The sequence below is a fragment of the Pteropus vampyrus genome, unplaced genomic scaffold, assembly GCF_000151845.1.
Source record: "Pteropus vampyrus isolate Shadow unplaced genomic scaffold, Pvam_2.0 Scaffold135, whole genome shotgun sequence".
Taxonomy (NCBI): domain Eukaryota; kingdom Metazoa; phylum Chordata; class Mammalia; order Chiroptera; family Pteropodidae; genus Pteropus; species Pteropus vampyrus.
Genome location: NW_011888916.1, coordinates 1,571,930 through 1,590,461, shown reverse-complemented (window position 1 = coordinate 1,590,461; position 18,532 = coordinate 1,571,930). Strand labels below are relative to the sequence as shown.

Below are 18,532 nucleotides of genomic sequence, written 5' to 3'. Positions count from 1 at the left end.
TATATATATTTTAAAATCATCTTATCAATTTGTACAAAAAGCGTTGCTGGGATTTTGATTGGCATTGAATTGAATCCATAGATCAGTGGGAAGGGAAATCACATCTTAATACTGAGTCTTCTGATCTTTGAATATGGTATGTCTCTCCATTTATTTAGATTTTCTTTAATTTCAGTAGTGGTTTATATTTCTCAGTGTATAAGACTTACACATATTTAATTTATCTCTAAGTAGTTTATACTTTTGATGCTATTGTAAATGGTGATTGTTGTATTTCATTTCCAGTTGTTTGTTGCTAGTACATAAAAAGTATATTTTTTTATACTGACCTTTTATCCTGTGATTTTGTTTAATACACTTACTAATTCTCCCTTTTCGTAGTTTCCTTATGATTTTCTATAGTTTGACCTAATCAATATTTATAGAACATTCCACCCAGTAAAGCAGAATACACATTCTTTCAAAGTACTTAGAACTTTTACTAACATAGACCATATTTTTGGAAGTAAAACAAGTCTCAATAATATTTGTAAGAATCAGAACCATATAAAATATATTCTCTGACCATAGTAGAGTTGAATTTGAAATCAGTAACAGAAAGATATCAAGAGAATCCCTAAATATTTGAAGATTAAACCACACACTTCTATATAAGCCATAGGTTAAAGAAGAAATCACAAGAGAAATTAGAAAATATTTTGAACTTACTGAAAATGAAATACATGGTATTAAAATTTGAGGGATATGGCTAAAACAGTGTTCTGAGGAAAATTTATAGCATTAAGCACTGTATTAGAAAAGAAATGTCTCAAATTATCATCTAAGCTTCTACTTTGAGAAATTAGAAAGAGGAGCAAATGAAACCTGAATAAGCAGAAAGAAAGAGATTAAGTAAAAAGATAAGAGCAGAAATAAATGAAATAGAAAAAGCATTAGAGAAAATCAACATTGTTAAATCTCTAGTTAGATTAATCAGAGAAAAAGAGAAAACACAAATTACTAATAATGGGAATGAGAAAGGGTACATCACTACAGATCCTACAGACATTAAAAAGCTAATAAGGGAATATTATGAACAACTTTATGGTGATAAATTCTACAACTTAAATTTGCATTTTAAAAAAATTGCTTTGGAAGCTGTATGAAGAATGGATTTGAGGAACTCAAGACTGTAAGCAGGAGAACAAAGTAGAAGATCGATACAGAAATCCACACCAGCAGTGAAGAAGACCTGAACTAAAGAATAGCACTAAGGATAAAGAGGAAGGTATATTAAGAAGAGGGGAAGTAGAAAAAGAGGGAAGAATTCCTTCTACTTTTTGGATGACAAGGTAGATAGTGATGCCAATAAATAGGAAAGGGAATAAAAGACATGGGACAGATTTGAACGAAGATAATGAGTTTGAGGTGGTCTGTAGTTAGGTATAGCAAATCAGAGTAGCAGATCTAGGTGGTGCCAGATCCTGGGGCCCAGTCTTGTGATCCAGTGTTCATTCCACTATGAGAATTGCTTTCCTGAGACAGACCCATGAGCATTTCTATGCAGTAGTCTATATGACATTCATATTAAGAGACATGTGTTGGAATAGAATTTCTTTTTAGAGCTCAATCTCACAGGCGAAGGACTCATCTTATTAAAGGAAATTAGGACACTGTAAAATATCCTAATTTCCTTATGGATTCGTCATCTGTAATTTTTGTTTGTTTGTTTTACTTTTGCTGTATCTTTAGTTTTGCCTGGGGGTGGCCTATTGTAGTATATTTAATAGCAACTGCATAGAAAATTCCTTTTTACTGAGGCACAGTCAGAAATTACCTTCTAAACATAGGATTCTGGAGTTTAATAACCAAGTCTACGTTCACTCTGTTTTCATTGTTCATGATTTTAGAGAAATTAACATAGCCCTGCTTAGCATTTTTCTCTCTCCATACAGAAAGTTTTGGTTCAATTATTAGACTGTCCCATATTTGTAGTTACTTCCTTCACTCTATCCACTCTACCTAAAATGTCCTCTCCAACCTATGGAAATGTCACATTCTCTTCGGAATCTCAAACAGTATCAATCACCCTGTCCACTATGCTTCCATCACACTTTGTTTTTATGTCTTAGTACCTCTCAAGGCCTATTTTATGCTATAGTTAGTGGCATGGGAGACTAATCTGAGAGCAAGTACTGTGTCTAATTCACCTTATAACATCAGCATTTTACATACAGTACATACTAAAGAAATTTTTGTTGGACTTAAATTGAGAATGGCCTACCCCAAAGTCTGTCCCTTCTCTGAAACCTTTCTTAGTTAATAATTTTCATATCTAATATCTCCATGTTGAAAGTAAACCCATATTTATATGGGCAAATAATTTTCAATTAAAAAAAGCCAAAAACATACAATGGAGAAGAAAGCCACTTCAATAAATGGTGCTGGCAAAACTGGAAAGCAAAAGAATGAAACTAGACTATTGTCTATCACCACACACCAAAATTAACTCAAAATGGATTAGGGACCTGAATATAAGACCTGAAACAATAAAATGCATAGAAGAAAACATAGAAACCAAACTCAAGGACTTTGGACTTAAAGAAAGAGGATTTTATGAATTTGACCTCAAAAGCAAGAAAAGTAAAAGCTAAAATAAATGAATGGGACTACATCAAACTAAAAAGCTTCTGCTCAGCAAAAGAAATTGTCAACAAAGTAAAGAGACAACCATTCAAATGGTAAAATATATTTGCAAGCAATGCCTCTGATAAGGACCTAATATCTAAAGTATACAAAGAACTCATACAACTCAATAACAACAAAAAACCAAACATTCCAATCAAAAAATGGGCAGAGGACCTGAACAGACACTTCTCTCTAGAGGACATGCGAATGGTTAACGAATCTATGAAAAGATACTCAACATCGCTACCTATTAGAGAAATGCAAATCAAAACCACAATGAGATACCATCTCACACCTGTTAGAAAAGCTATAATCAACAAATGTTGGAGAGGATGCAGAGAAAAAGGAACTCTCATACACTGCTGGTGGGACTCCAAATTGGTACAGCCACTGTGGAAAACAGAATGGAGGTTCCTCAAAAAATTAAGAATTGATCTACCATATGATCCAGCAGTCCCTCTACTGATTATTTACCCCAAAGACTTGAAAACCCATATCTGAAAAGATATTTGCACACTGGTGTTTGTAGCAGCATTATTCACAGTAGCTGGGGCATGGAAGCAACCGAAGTGTCCTACAATAGATGATTGGCTAAAGAAGCTGTGGTACATATATATAATGGAATATTACTCAGCCATAAGAAGAGATGAAATACTGCCATTTGCGACGACATGGATGGACCTCGAGATAATAATGCTAAGTGAATTAAGCCAGACAGAAAAAGTTAAAAATCACATGATATCATTTACATGTGCGATATAAACTTAAAAGCAACAAATGAGCAGGACAAACAGAGACTCATGGACATGGACTATAGACTAGTGGTTACCAGAGGGTAAGGGATGGGGGGTGGGGGGAGGTAGATGGCGTTAAGGGGGTCAAATATGTGGTAACAGAAAGAAATCTAACTAGGGGAGGTGAACACACTGTAAATATATTTATGCCTTATTGTTAAAGTGTACAGCTGAAACTTATTGGCTTTATTAACCAATGTCACCATTAAAAAAAAATAGAAAATAAAAATAATAATATCTCCATGTTGAGTTTCTTAGGAACAGGAACCATGTTGAGTTCTTTTCTGAATTCTCAGTGCCTATTTTGTCCTTTACATATGAAATGTATTTGTATTTGTTGGAAGAATGAGTGAGTTAGTAACCGAAAGAAAGCAGAGTGGGGAAAAGAAGAAAAAGGAAGGAAGAGTAAATGACTTGGAAAAGAAGAAGTAAGAGGAGAGGAAAGAAAATGTAAAGAAAAGAATAATTACAGTGAAAGGGAGAGATAATTATGACCTGGAGCACTATCATTAAACATGTAGAAATTGTTCCACTTTAGAGTTGCTAAAATCCCATCTTCAGACATCAGCAACACATGTTGTATTGCAGTGGATTACTTTACGCTACCAAATATCTATGACAAAAACCCCAAGTTTTCTGTCATTGATAGCTACATGAATGAGGTAGACATCTGTTATGTGGAAATTGCCTCTTAAAAGGGTTCATAGTAATTCTCAGTGAAACACTAATTACAAACCCGATGGGAGGTGGTGATAGCTTTCTTTGTAGCGAATGAAGATTTAAAATGTGATCCAATTTGTATATGCTTTGATGAATGTTCTCATGATTTTTTTGCATCAAGAAGTGGCATATAATATATTAAAATGTGAGCTCTAATCAGACAGACCTGAGTTTCATCTTGAATCCATTGCTTACTAGTTGTGTGACCCTGAACAAAGTCACGCAACTTTTAGTCCAAGTTTTTCCATTTATGAAATGAGATTGTTACAAGAATTGAGAGAACATATGTAAAATACATCGAAAAGGCTCAGTAATATCAGCTGTTATTATTAAATCTAGAAACAGACCAAATCTAATTGAAATAATGAAACCATTATCTAAGTGAAGGAGAGTTTTTGTATTTTTCCTTCTTTTTTTCTTTTGTGCTATAGAAGTCATCGTTGTCACAACCAGGGATGTCCAAAAGGCCCTATCTGCAGAATTCAAGATGAAAATGAAGCTAGATATTGTATGTATTCCTGATGAAGCCGACAAGGGAACTGCAGATTCTTTGCGCCACATATATCCAAAACTTAAGGTGAAAAACTATTTCTTGATTTTTGTTATTTATTGAACATAAATGTTATCTTATGTTTTTCTAGTGCATTAGAGTTTACAATGCTTTTTAAAATACATATTCTTGCATCACATACTTTGTTGCCCATGTACGCTTCCAAACTGTGTTTAGTTTGACTACTGGTGAAGATTTAGACATTTAGTTGTCGCAGTCACTGGTTTCCAGTATTTTTGAGTAATAGTTTATAAAAAAAAAAAAAACTTTATAAAAAAAAGATATAAATTTACTTGAAAAGATTCCATTTATATGAAGTTTATGAGTAAGCAAAATTATTATATAGTGATAAAAATCAGAGCAGCGGTTGACTCTGCAGATGACAGATTAACTGGAAAGAAGTACAAAGGAACTTTTAAAAATTTCAGATCCCTTTATCTGATAATATTTGAACTTTTAGTTTCCTTTGATTAAGAAACTAACAAGAGTATATGGGGGTGGTTCCATAGAGTAGTGGTTAGCATGACTGCTTTATACGCAGAAGGTCTGAGTGTATGGGAGGAGATGCCCCTGCCTTCAGAGATCCAGTTCTTAAGGGGAGATGGCAACATCCTTAGGTCAAGGGTAGAAGTGAAAGGGGGAGGGATTAAAAAAAAAAAAAAAAGAGCATATGGGTCTGAGGATGCAGTCTCCTCAGTGGCTGGTGGCCCATAAACTGAGAAAGATCCATCATAATTATTCTAAAATCGATGTTCTCTGGAAAAAATTCAGTCTGTGTGATAATGTTGCCATCTTGTTTGAATTGGGGAACAGACTTTCTTCTGCTCTTTCTGGTGTCTACAAACATTTATTAGTATGTTCAACCTACCTATGCACTAAAGAACAAAATAGTGCAGAAACTTACATAGCCTTCTCCCCACCTTGCCTTTATTGGGGAATAATTTACACAGGGTAAAATAGACAGATATTAAGCAATATATACAGTTCAATGAGTTTTGACATGTGTGTACTTCCCCGATTACCATTACCCAAATCTAGAACATTTCTATCACCTCTGAAATTTCTTTTGTGTTTCTTTTTAGTCTCTCACCTCTAGAATCAACCACTGCTCTGATTTCTAGCACCATATATTAATTTTGCTTGTTCATGAACTAGATCAAGTGGAATCATACAATTTTATTTTGGTTTCTTTTGTTCAACATAATATTTTTCAGATTCATTCATATTGCAGGTTTTACTAGTTCTTTTTTATTGCTGAGTATTCCATTGAATAAATATACCACTATTTACCCATTTTCCTGTTGATGGTCATTTAAGTTGTTTCTAATTTTTGAATATTATGAATAAAGCTGTTACAGACATTGTTCTGCAAGTCTTTTGATGATAATATTCTCGGTTGTAGGGTTTACTTTATTAGAAACTGCCAAATTGTTTTCCAAGCAGTTGTGCCATTTTATACTTCCATCAGCAATGTGTAAGAGTTGCATTTATTTCACTTCTTTATCAACATTTGGTATTGTCAGTCTTCTTAATTTTAACCATTCTGGTGGGTGTGTATGTAGTAGTATCTCATTGTGTTTTTAATTTACGTTTTTCTAATAGTAATGATGCTGACCACCTTTTTGTGTGTTTGTTGCTTATTTGTATATCTTCATGGAGTATCTGCTCAAGGCATTTGCCTATTTTTTAATTGAATTGCCTTTTTATTATTGGTATAGAAATTCTTTATATATTCTAGATGCAAAGTCTTTTATCAGATATGTGTTGTGAATATTTTCTGCCAGTCTGGCTTTCCTTTCCATTTTCTTAATGGTATCTTTTGATGACCTGAAGTTTTAAATGTTGATGAAATCCAGATTACTGAGTTTTTCTTTTATGGTTCTTTTTGTGTCTTGTCTAGGAAATCTTTGCTTATCCAATTTTGTGAAGATATTTTTTTACGTTTACTTCTAAAATGTTATAGGTTTAGTTTTTATGTTTATATCTACAACCCATCTTGATTTAATTTTGTGTTTGGGGTCAAGTAGGGATAAAGGTTTATTTGTTTCTATACAGATATTTGGTTTTTCCAGCACCATTTGTTAAAAGGACTTTCCCCATTGAATTGCCCTGGTGCCTTAGTTAAAAATCAGTTAGTCATATATGTGTGGTCTATTTCTATCCTCTCTATTTTGTTCCATTGGTCTATGTGTCTGCCTTTTTTTTCAGTACCATGTTGAATAATGTCTTGATTATTTTAACTTTATAGGAGGTCTTTAAATCAGGTAGTGTAAATCTGCCAACTTTGTTCCTTTTCTTTAAGATTGTCTTGGCTCTTGTTGGTCTTTTGGATTTCCATAAATTTTAGAACCAGTTTGTCAGTTTCTACAATAAAAAAAAGCTTTCTGGGATTTTTATGGGAATTGCACTGAATCTATAGATCAATTTGTGGAGAATTGACATCTTAATATTGATTCTTCCAATTTTCAAACATCTATTTATTTAGGTTTCCTTTAATTTCTCTCAATGGTGTTTTATAATTTTCAATTTAGAGATTTTAAACATCTCTTGGTAAATTATTCTTAGGTAATTGTTTTTAATGATACCGTGACTGGTATTTTTTTTATTTTTATTATTTTGATTTTTTTTTATTTTTTAAATTTATTTATTTATTTTTGGTAACTGGTATTTTTAATTTTATTTTTCAGTTTTTTGTTGCTTGTATATAGACATTCAATTGGTTTTTGTATATTGACTTTTTACCCTGTGACCTTGTTAAATTGTAGATTCTTTAGGATTTTCTATATACATCATCATGTTGCCTGAACATAAAAACAGTATTACATCTTTTTAATCTTTATGCCTTTTATTTCTTTTTATTATCTTATTGCCCTGGCCAGGGCCTCCAGTGCAATATATATATATATATACACATGTCCTTTCACTTTCTGGCCTCCCTTTTTGTTTTTCTAAGCTTCCACCCAAGTTGGTGGTTCTGATTGGGATGGGGATTTCCAGTACCATAATGTTGGGTGTGTTACTTTCTGGAGTGCAGCTGCTTATTTCTTTAGGGAAAATATGGGGGATTTCACTAGGATAATGAAATGAGAATTCTATTCTTTCACAAGGACAGATGCCAGGTTTACCAAGAAGCGTAGGGTGTTTAGTGTTCCTCCCAAGGGCCATTTTAACTATAGTCTAAAAGTTTTGGATGGAGGTGCGAACTCTCTCTGTTCTCTAATCGCTAAATCTTAGAAATGTTATTTTTATTTTATCCCAGAACTGGAGGTCCTGGGAATCTCATGCAAATGAGTTCCTCTAACTCTTAGAGGCTTGAGAAGTAATAATGGCAACTTTTAATAGGAGAGGGCATGAGGAGGAGATGCCAAAAGGACATTTTACTCCCAACTTACTGCTTCTTTTGGTTTTGATCAAATACTCCTTATTTTAGGGCTTCTCCTTGCACCTAAGGTCAGAATTCTCATTAAGTCATTTGGCACAGTCTCATTTCTTTTCCTCTCTTACCCCCTTGTTTCCACATCATTTACATAGCATCCTTTACATATAATCCTACCTTTGTGCCTTCTTCTCAAGGTATGACTTTGGCTAGCAAGTCTCTTCTGTCTTTGCTATATCTCCTTGTTTTCTCCTATACCAGTGGCTCCTGGAATCCTAGCTTCACATCAGCTTGCATTCCAACCTGGAGTAGAAGACAACAAAACTAACCTGTGGAGGAATATAAGTAGACTCCTAAACAGCCATTAAGAACAAAGTAAAACCTGAGCCAAGCCAGAATTCACAACTATCTTGTTGTGATCAACGTAAACTTGTAGGAAAGGCAGTGGAAATACATATAAACAGTTGAAGAAAGTGTGACAGCCTGAGAAAGCAGTTTGTCAGTTTTGCTAACGGATGTCAGGTACCTCTCTAAAGGAGAAAGTTGTACCCCCAGGCTTTGGGGATACATGGTTTAAAAGCAGTGCCTGCTTGAACCAATTTGTTTCTCTTCCACAGTGCCCACAGAGCAGTTTCTTAAACATTTTGAGACTCTTTTGGTCTGTTTTCAGTAAAATTTTAGGTAAGATAAGAGTATTTCCTTTGAGAGTTTTGGGTTTATTAGCTTTTGGTTCTTTTATCTTTACCTACTTTCTCCAGATTAAGTTCCCCAGATATTACTGTGTGGTTATCCCATGTGGCTTCTGCTTTTCTCAGAGAAAGACCACAAAGTATATTAACTTTATTTAGCTTTTTTGTTAAAAATTATTTCACCATTTTAATTTATATATTTTTTAAATTTGCATTACATTTGCTAAATGTATTATAGTCCTACTTATATGTGGAAACTTCCATCATGTGCGCTTATAATATTGAAGCTGGACATCATATTTGTTATGTTTTTTCAACTAAAGGACACATTTCATTTGGTTTTATTTTTCTGGCACTGTTTTCTGCTTCATTTTGCCTTATCTTATGATTTTGCTGATTTACTGGCTTCTCACTTTTTATTTCAGCTGCCCAAACCTCTTTCCCTGACTTATTAACAGAGGTTTTTGGCTCATTCATTCTCCCAGGACCTGGGTGAGTGAGCTCCATTCTTATAACATGAAAGTTCTTAGATTTTATATTTTCTCCATAATAGTGTTTCATATTTATTGATGAATGATTCAGTCTTATCTATTTCTGAACTCATTCATTTAGCGAATATTTATTGAGAGTCAACTAATAATAATGATTATAGTTGCTATTTATTGAACATCGATTGTGGACCAGACATAGTTATTTTTAAAACATTTTATTATGGAGATTTTCAAACATGTTCAAACACAGACATTGCCCGTGTATCTGTCACCTAACTTCAACAGTTACTAACCCATGGCAAATCTTATTTCATCTATATCCCCACCCAACTTACTCCCTCTTGTGTTTTTTTGAAGCAAATCTCAGACATCATATTATTTCATCTGTAAATATTTCAGAATATATTGATAAGAGGAGAATGCTTTAAAAGATAAAACTATAATGCCATTATAATACCTAAAAAAACAAATTAATAATAATTCTTTAGTATCATCAAATATCCAATCAGTGTACGAGTTTCCAGTTGCCTCATAAATATAGGGTTTACATGTTTTTAGTGTAAATCAGGAAGCAAATAAGGACTATACATTACAGTTGGTTGAAATGTTTCTTTTAATATACAGGTTTCTAGCAAGAGCAAGATGGTGGTGGCATTCATAAATTTAGAGGCCGTAGGACAAAAAACAGGTTTTTAGAGGTAATAAGATGTGTAACCACATTTAGCTCACTAAATCTACTATTTCTTTGCTATTTCACAAATTTGGATGCTTGCATATCTATCTGGAACATATACAGTTCCCTCTATTCTTTCCTTTTTCTAATAACTATTTCCTGGTGTTCTGTCTTAGCTTGGCTTTTGCCTGAGAAAGCAGACCCCGAGATAAGTCTACGGGTAGTTTATTTTGAGAAGTGATCTCAAGGAACAGAAGTGGAATTTGTAAAGAGTGATATAGGGGGAAAAGGAAAGCCAATCTAAGTATGTGTTCTAGACTTGGTTACCACTATGAGCAACTAAGGCTCTGTTCCACTGGGGACCTTCTCAGGGGCCAGATGGAATATAACTCAGAGTAATTGCCCAAGACTCAGAAAAGAGGAGTATTTATTCACTGGCTGCCTTTCCCCATTGGTCAAAGGTTGCCCATAGGTATAAATTTCTTCACACTTAAGGTTTGCATGTGTGCTAGAATGGCTGAGTGGGTTCCCACAGAAATCCCACTAGAAGCGTGAGGGCAGAAAATGAGAGATGACTGGCGAACAGGGTAAAATGCTATCAGGTTACATAGCTGATTGTCAGAGAAATGGCTGGAATAAAAAGATTGGCCCACAGAATGTGAGATGAATCACAAGAGATGGCTTATTCGTCATCTTTTAGGATTTGGCTGTGTTACCTCTGGAAGCCTTCCTTAGCCTCCAAGGTTAGATTAATTGTCCTTCCTAATTGTTCCCTAAGCATCTCTGTGCTTATCCTTACTATATAGCATTTTTATGTAATCACTATTATAATTCCTATTATCTGCTTTCCTCTCTTCCAATCTCTTGATAGATTGATATAGAATTAGAGTCGAAAGGAACAATTTTTTGTTTCAGATGAGAAAACCTAAAGGAGAGTAAAGGATTAGACCAGCCAAATAATAAAGGCTGTAAGGACCTGGAGAGTTGATATTTTATCATATTCATTGTAAAATCTACAGTGCCCAGCACAGAGTTTGGCTGGTCAAACTCAGCAGTGGTCAAAATACTGTATAAATATTTTTTGAATGGATGAATGAATGATGACTGACTGAATAAATGAATAAATTACTGGATAAACACATAAAAGATGAGTTTGGTTTTAGACCTCTTAAGAATTAGATTCAAGTGGGATATCTATCAGATAGTTGCTAATCTTATATAGAATTCAAGAAGAAGATATGAGCTAGAAATATAGGTCTAAGGGTCATCAGCTTATAAATGACAGCTGAAGCTATGAATGTGAACCATTTTCCCACAAGAATGAGTAGAATACAGAGGGCCTGAGGAAACACCAAACGTAATAGACAGGTGGAGAAAGAAGATCCTCTGACTCACGGCCATAGATATTTTAGTACAATAGGTAAATGATAACTAATACATACACGTGGTTCAAAAGTCAAAAAGTATAAAAAGATTTATAGTGAAATGTTTCCCATCCCTCTCCACCAGCCACCCAGTTCTCCCTATTAGCAATGACTGTTATTCATTTCTTATACTTTGAGAGTGTTTTTAAGAGGGAAGCAACTTGAGCATTTCTATAAGAGAGCAAGAGGACAAGAAATACAGGAGCAAGGAAATAAATGATGGATGAGATCCCTAAGGAGACAAGAAGGAATTAAGGAACAGCTTTGGGCAAGAGGAAGTCTTTATCTTCCACTGAAATGACAGGTGAGAAGGTAAGGCTCAGATGCAGATCAGGAAGGAGACAAAAATTAAAATAATTCACTCCTAAGGCCTCTGTATTCTTGATGAAATAGGAGGCAGAGTTGTCTGTTGAGAATGTGGAAAGAGGATGGTGATGGGATTGGGACCCACAGAGTAATGAAGCTTTAGAATTGCCACTGGAAAATGGGAGAAAGCTGACTACGGACACTGAGGAGATGTAGGCAACATGAATTACTACAATTAGCATGGTTGTGGGACTTTTTTCCCTTTCACCATTACTCAGGAGTCTGGTTGTAGAGAAGACATGTTTGCATTGATGAGGGATATGGGCAAAATCAGCATTTGTATCCACTGGAGAATGGGAGAAACTGAGGCTAGAAAGAATGAGACTTGGCTAAGGGCTCAATGGACAAAGGCCTGCATTCCCTTCTTGGCATGAGCTTAGCAGAAACTTTTTCTCCCAGAGCTTCAAGATTGGATCTGGGTTCTGGGTGAGAGTTTATTTTTTCCTCTTCTTTGGAAGAGTTAAGTTGCTTTCATTTCTTTCACTATGTATAGTGCTACAGTGAACATCCTTGCACTACTTTCTCTGTGCTGTTATTGTGAAGGTAGACACCCACAGGTGACGTGTGGGTGTTAACGTACGTGCATTTCCAGTTTTACTGAATATTGGCAGTTGCTCTCCAAAGTAGTCATTCTAGTTTACATTCCCACTATTACTATAAATTAAGGTTCTGGTTTATCCCTGTCCTCACTAATAATTGTCATTCTCAGACTTTTAAATTTTCATTAATATGATGGATATGAAATGATACCTCACTGTTGGTTTAATTTTGAATTTCCTAGATTGTGAATTTAAGAATTTTTTGCTAGGTCTATTGGCCATTTTTCTTTTCAGTGAATTTCCGGTATATATCCTTTGCCCATTTTTTGCTTGGGTTGTTTGTCTTTTTCTTACTAATTTGTATATATTCTGTATATTCTGTGTACTAATTCTTTGCCAGTTATATGGGTTATAATTTTTTCCCCCAGTTTGTCACCTCTTTTTTTCTTTTTGTTTATGGTATCTTGTCATACAGAAGTTTTAACTTTTTTGTGGTTAGCTAGATCTTTATGATTGGTGCTTTTAAATTTTTTTTTAATTTTTAAAGTATTTTTAAATTCTTACTAAAATATTAAAGGAAATTTAAAATTAAAAAACTTCACACATAATTCTGCCACCTGTTGCACATACCTATTTCCGTTTTCCTTCTGGTTTCTATCGACACATGTATCTATTTGTACATTGTAATTACAATGTATAGTTATAAATAGTATATTGAAAACAAAAGTTTTCTCCTTTAATCCCGAATTACATTATTGCACAAACATGTAGCCGTATCTTTATGTTATCTTAGTGATTACCAATTTAAATGAGTGGATGTTGTTTTTTTAAGTGTTCTGTGGTTGGAAATTTCAGTTGTTTCCAGTTCTGTGTTTGTTGCAAGCATTGCTCCTATAAAGGTTATTTTACTCAGTATATCTTCCGGGTGGCTCACGTGGCACTGGGGTGTCTGCTTTTCCAGATGGGTCTCCTCCACATCTGTGGTGCATACCTTAGATCTGTGAATCTGCTTCCCCACAACTTTAGTGTCTAGTTCTGGATGCTGGACAAACCAGAGGTGTTGACAGGCTTGGTTCTTCCTGAAGCCTTTCTCCTGGGCGTGTAAACAGCCATCTCTTTGCTCCCTATGTCCTCACATGGTGGTCCTTCTGTGCTGATTGGTGCTTTTGGTGTCTTACTTTAAAAATGACTTAAGGATAGATAGACTCTTGCTATCTAAAAGCTTTACAATCTTGCTTTTCATTTTTGGATTGTTAAACCGGTATTTATATTGGTATATGATATGAGATAGATACTAATTTTATCTTTTTTTCCAAATAAATAGTTGGCTATTCCACCACTATTTATTGAATAATATGTTTTTTCTTCCCTGATTTATACAAAGCTCCACATATACATGAGACTATTTTTAAGTTTTCTCTTCTATTCAGTGGATGGAAGGTGGTACCTTATTATTTTAATTACCATAGCTTTATAGATATTCTGTCGTGTAGGATGACTTCCTCTCTACCTCACCTTATTATTATTATTATTATTATTTTATTATTTTATTTTATTTTTTTAAGTTGGCTTTTATTCATCTTTGACATATGAATTTTAGTATCAGCCATGAAAAATCTTTCTTGGTGTTTGGGTGGAATGACTGATTTTCAGATTAATTTGGGAGAGTTGGCATTTTATAATACTGAGTCTTTCTATTCCTTGACCATACGTAGCTCTCTGTATTAAGGTTATTTTTATGTTTTTGAATAAAGTTTAATAATTTCCTATAAATATGTCTTATGCATCTTATGTTGAATTTATTAGAATTTATTTGTTATTATTGAAAATGGTATTTTTTTAAAGATCCACACATTATATTTGATTATGTCTTTTTAGTTTCTTACTCTAGAACAGTCTCCCCTCCATCCACTTTTTTCTCTTATTGACTTATCAAAGAAAACAGGTTGTTTGTCATGTAGAATCTCCCAAGTATGTCTGATTGCTTTCTGCTGATATCATTTAACTTATTTCCCAGTATTTTTTTGTAAACTAGAATTTGGATTTAAATGTTGATTAGATTCAGATTCAGCTTTTTTGACAATAATGTTTCATATGTGTGCTTAATATTGCATTGTATCTAGATCTAATATCAGACATTTCTTTAAAAAGCTCTAATTTTTCTACATACAGCTTTTTACATGTCAATCATACCCCAATAAAGTGGTTTTTTAAAAAAAAAAGGCCCTGGTTTCTTTTTGCTCAGAATGATGTTTTAGACTACAATCTGGGCTCTAGGAGACATAGAAGCTCTAATTTTAATGTAATTGATTTTTTCAGTCTTTTCCTTTATGGTTTGTGATTTCTATGCCTTGCTCTAGAAATTCTTCCCTATTCTGAGCTTTTAAAGATATTTTCTTATAATCTCTTCTGAAAGTTTTAGTTTTGTTTTTTACATTTCAGGCTCAACTTCACTTAGAATCTATTTATTTTAGTCTTTTAAAATGTATCTCAATAAAGTTTTATAATTTTCTTCATAAAAATCTTATTTACCTTTTATTAAATTTCTTCTCAGACCGTGTTTTCATGCTGTTTTTATTGGTATATATATTACATATGTAAATAATGTCTAAACTTAAATCAAATAGTTCTACAAGACATAGAGTGAAGGACGAGGGTCTACTGCACTGTCCTTCTTCATGGTTTCTGCTCTTCAGAGGCAAGTGCTTGCAATTTTTTTTTCTTCTGGTAAAGTCCTTGATATTTCTCAGTAACATATTTGTACCACTATTTTTTGATTTTTAGTTTTAGATAATATGTATTGAATTTCTACTTGGAAGATAAGGATTTGGCTCACCACACCGTTTGCCCCCCTCCCATTTACATATGTAAACTCCCCCTTTCTTAATGTCCCAAATATAGTTATAGCATGATTTTTATTAAGTCAATTATGAAGGCTTATTTATAGCTGAGCCATATAGTGTACTAGTACTATACTTTCTTTTTAAAAAATCAACTTTGTTGAATTATAAAGTATGTACAATAAAATAACACCCATTTTAAATGTACATTTTGATAAGTTTTTTTAAAAAATTGGATTTATTCGAGATATAAGTTACATACAGTAAAATTCAGCCTTTTTACTCTCCTGAGTTTTGACAAATGAATTGTGGTGGTAGAACTACCACCTCAGTCAAGATACAGAACAGTTCCATCATCCCCTACAATTTTCTACTTCCTTTTTTTATACAATGTTGTATTTTTCTTAGATTTATTAATTGCCTCACTTTTAAAGTTGCTTACTTTTCTGTGTTTCTGTCACTAATTCATCCTCAGACTTTCTAAAAGGAACATAAATATATCAATATGTATAAACACATCAGATATTCTGTCAGTTACTTCTTTTCTCCTTTGAGACAACCCTCCTGGAAGCCAGCCATTCGCTCTTCAAATCTCTCTACTGATTGCGATCTAGGCTGCTGCAGAGCTGTCATCTTGTGACTTCTCTTCACCACCTTCTCTCTCCTGTGTTGGATGTCCAGGTTTCTAGGTCCCATGTTTTGCTCTTTCTTGGTTTACTCGATCATTTCAAAGAACTCAACCCATATTGGCTTCTTAAAGAGAACATAGAAAGTAAATATTTTGAGAACTTGCATGATTGAAAATGTTTTATTCTATTTTTTTGAATGATAACTTACCTTTGTATAGAATTCTAGATTAGAAATAATATTCTCTCAGAATTTTTTGTCCCAAGCCCAGAGACAGACAAATCTCCTTAATGACTTTCTGTGCAGTAAGAAGATTTTTTTTTTCTCTCCAAAGTTTATTTACCCTTTCACTGAGGTCCCATTACGTAAGGTCCCAGTTCAAAATCCCTGCTTCATACCACCTTTAGGCCACATCTTTTGGCACAATTGTAGCCTTTAAAAACCCCAGTTAGCATAGCTGAGGTACTAGCTCAGTTTCACTTTCTCTTTAGTTCTGGCACTTGGTATTTTCCCATTCCTTATTGTAAGTTCGAATATATTTGCAATAATTTTTAATGTCTTATACAAAATTTTTAAGTGTTTGTAACAGAATTTTGGGTTTCTTATGCCACCAGTTTTCCAGCACCAGAGGCTTATATAGTAGACACTTAACGTACATTATTTATTTTATTTAATCCTCCAGCCGCACTCTGAGGTAAATACTGTCTTTGTCCACATTTTACAGATGAGAAGGGTAGGGCTCAGAGAGGTTGCCTAAGGTTCAGGTAGAAACTATGCATTAGGTGTCAAAGTCTTAGTAAACACATTGAGCAGTTAAGGAATAAGTAGGACAATGACTGCTAGGTACAGCCAGACAGCACACGTCTCGGTGGAAATTGCATTTTTTATTGGAGAGTGCAGTAGTGGAGTGGATTAGGGACATGGTGAAGAAGAGTTAGAAGAGAACTATGTGCCCTCCAGAGGAGTATCAGGAAACCTGGCTTGGATCTGCTTTTTGAAGAAGGACCTCTTGAATGTCACTTTCTGAGTCTCGTAGGAAGAATTGGAATTTGTGATGGTAGAGCGATGTGTAGGGATAGATATTCTTAGTGTGAAGAGGACAGAGCAGCTCTAGAAACAACATAAAAATGTTGGTACATCCTATACTTTAACAGCTGAAGAAATACTACAAAGCTGAGATATGAAGGGATATAGTTAACCCCAAATTGTATATTCTGAAAGCCTCACTCAGTATAAGCATATACCTTTAAAACTTTTACCCAGGTCTATATTTCTTTGAGATATACTAAAAAAGAAAACACATCAATTAAATAACTTCATTGGTAGTCTTTCTTTCTGGGTAGCAGCCTGAATTATATACATTCAGGGTATATTTTGTCTTTTTTTTTTTTTAGAAGTTGAACAATTTGGGGGAGAATAGAAAGGCCAATGAAAAATGAAATTGAAAAGCATCAGAGACCTTCTTTACAATAATAGCTGATTATTCACACAAGATCTCTCTCTGTAGCCAGTTGAACACTTCTAAGGATACTTAAATTTGCAAAAGCTTTATCATTGAGTACACTAAGAAATTAATTTACTTCAGCATATTAGTTTCTGTTTTAAGAGACAACCCTAATACTACCTTTATTAGCTGATTATGAGGATGTAAATTTTTTTTCCTTGAAGTTACCCAGAATGTTAGCTCCGAAGATCATAAAGGAGATCTTTCGTATTTATTGTGTATATGGCCTCTTGGATTTCTAATCCCCACAGCAACCTTGAAAGGTAGATGGTATTCTATTTTGCAGTTGAGAAACCTGATACTCAGAGTTTAATTAACCTGCTCCAAATCCCACACCTGGTTAGGTATTGAGCCAGAGCTAGAACCCAGCCCTGGATTATGAGATGCATTTGTGCATCTTAGATTTCCATGCTTTTTTTTTTACTCTATCCTGTTGCCTCCAAAACTAAGCATCAGTAGTCTTTGTAATCTACTCTTAATTCTAGACCCTTGGCTTTAGAACAGGTTCAGTTTGCCTGATATTTCAAAATTACGTTTTTCTTCTCTTTGTGAGTCTGTGGAGTTCATAATAATTTATGTAGATTTTTTGTGTGTACATTAGATACTTGTATGTATATAGAACTTCTTTAAAGTATGTATTCAGTGGTTCTTAGTACGTATAAAACTCTTAATGAAATGTTTTTGTGTAAAACATTCATTCATTCATTCATTCATTCATTCATTCATTTATATTTTCGTTTTTTAACACCTACAGCACCTGGTATTCCGAGGTGGTCTCCCATCCAAGTACTAACCAGGCCCGACCCTACTTAGCTTCTGGGATCAGACGAGATCGGGCACATTCAGGGCAGCATGGCTGTAGATGTGTAAAACATATTTAAAAATTATCAAATCTCTTAACAAGACTCAAGGACTATGTAGTATCCTGTCTTGCAAGTGTACAGCTATTGCTTCTTGATATCTGCCTCTAAGTGGAAGGAGATCCAGGGTTTTAGAAAGACTTTCCATTCTATCTAGGGCCATATGAGCAAGAAGCTTGGCTCTTGAGCAAGAAAGAGCTCTTCTTCTTGGGCAAGAAGTAAGAATGCGGTCTGTGGTCAGTACATAAAGCAAAGCTGGCTGGCTGCTTGGATACTGAGCCTGACCCATGTTAGATGCTCCTCTTGATTATCCGAGGTAATTGGCCATTGGTACCATTTTTGTGCTTTAGAAACAATGCAATTGTTTCTTAGATAAATGTTTTGAGAACAGGTTAGTGAGGTATATTTAAGA

The 18,532-nt window shown here is 34.2% G+C and overlaps 1 protein-coding gene and 1 pseudogene across 3 annotated transcripts in view; one reads left to right on the top strand and one right to left on the bottom strand.

Moving 5' to 3' along the window:
- EIF2B3 (eukaryotic translation initiation factor 2B subunit gamma) overlaps positions 1-18,532 on the top strand; it is a 97,497-nt gene that overhangs the window by 3,813 nt on the left and 75,152 nt on the right. For all 3 annotated transcript variants that reach the window (XM_011367573.1, XM_023535071.1, XM_011367572.2), the window contains exon 3: positions 4,613-4,758. In XM_011367573.1, the coding sequence (XP_011365875.1) occupies positions 4,613-4,758 (146 nt within the window). The remainder of the gene's footprint in view (positions 1-4,612; positions 4,759-18,532) is intronic.
- LOC111744456 lies at positions 18,006-18,124 on the bottom strand (annotated as a pseudogene).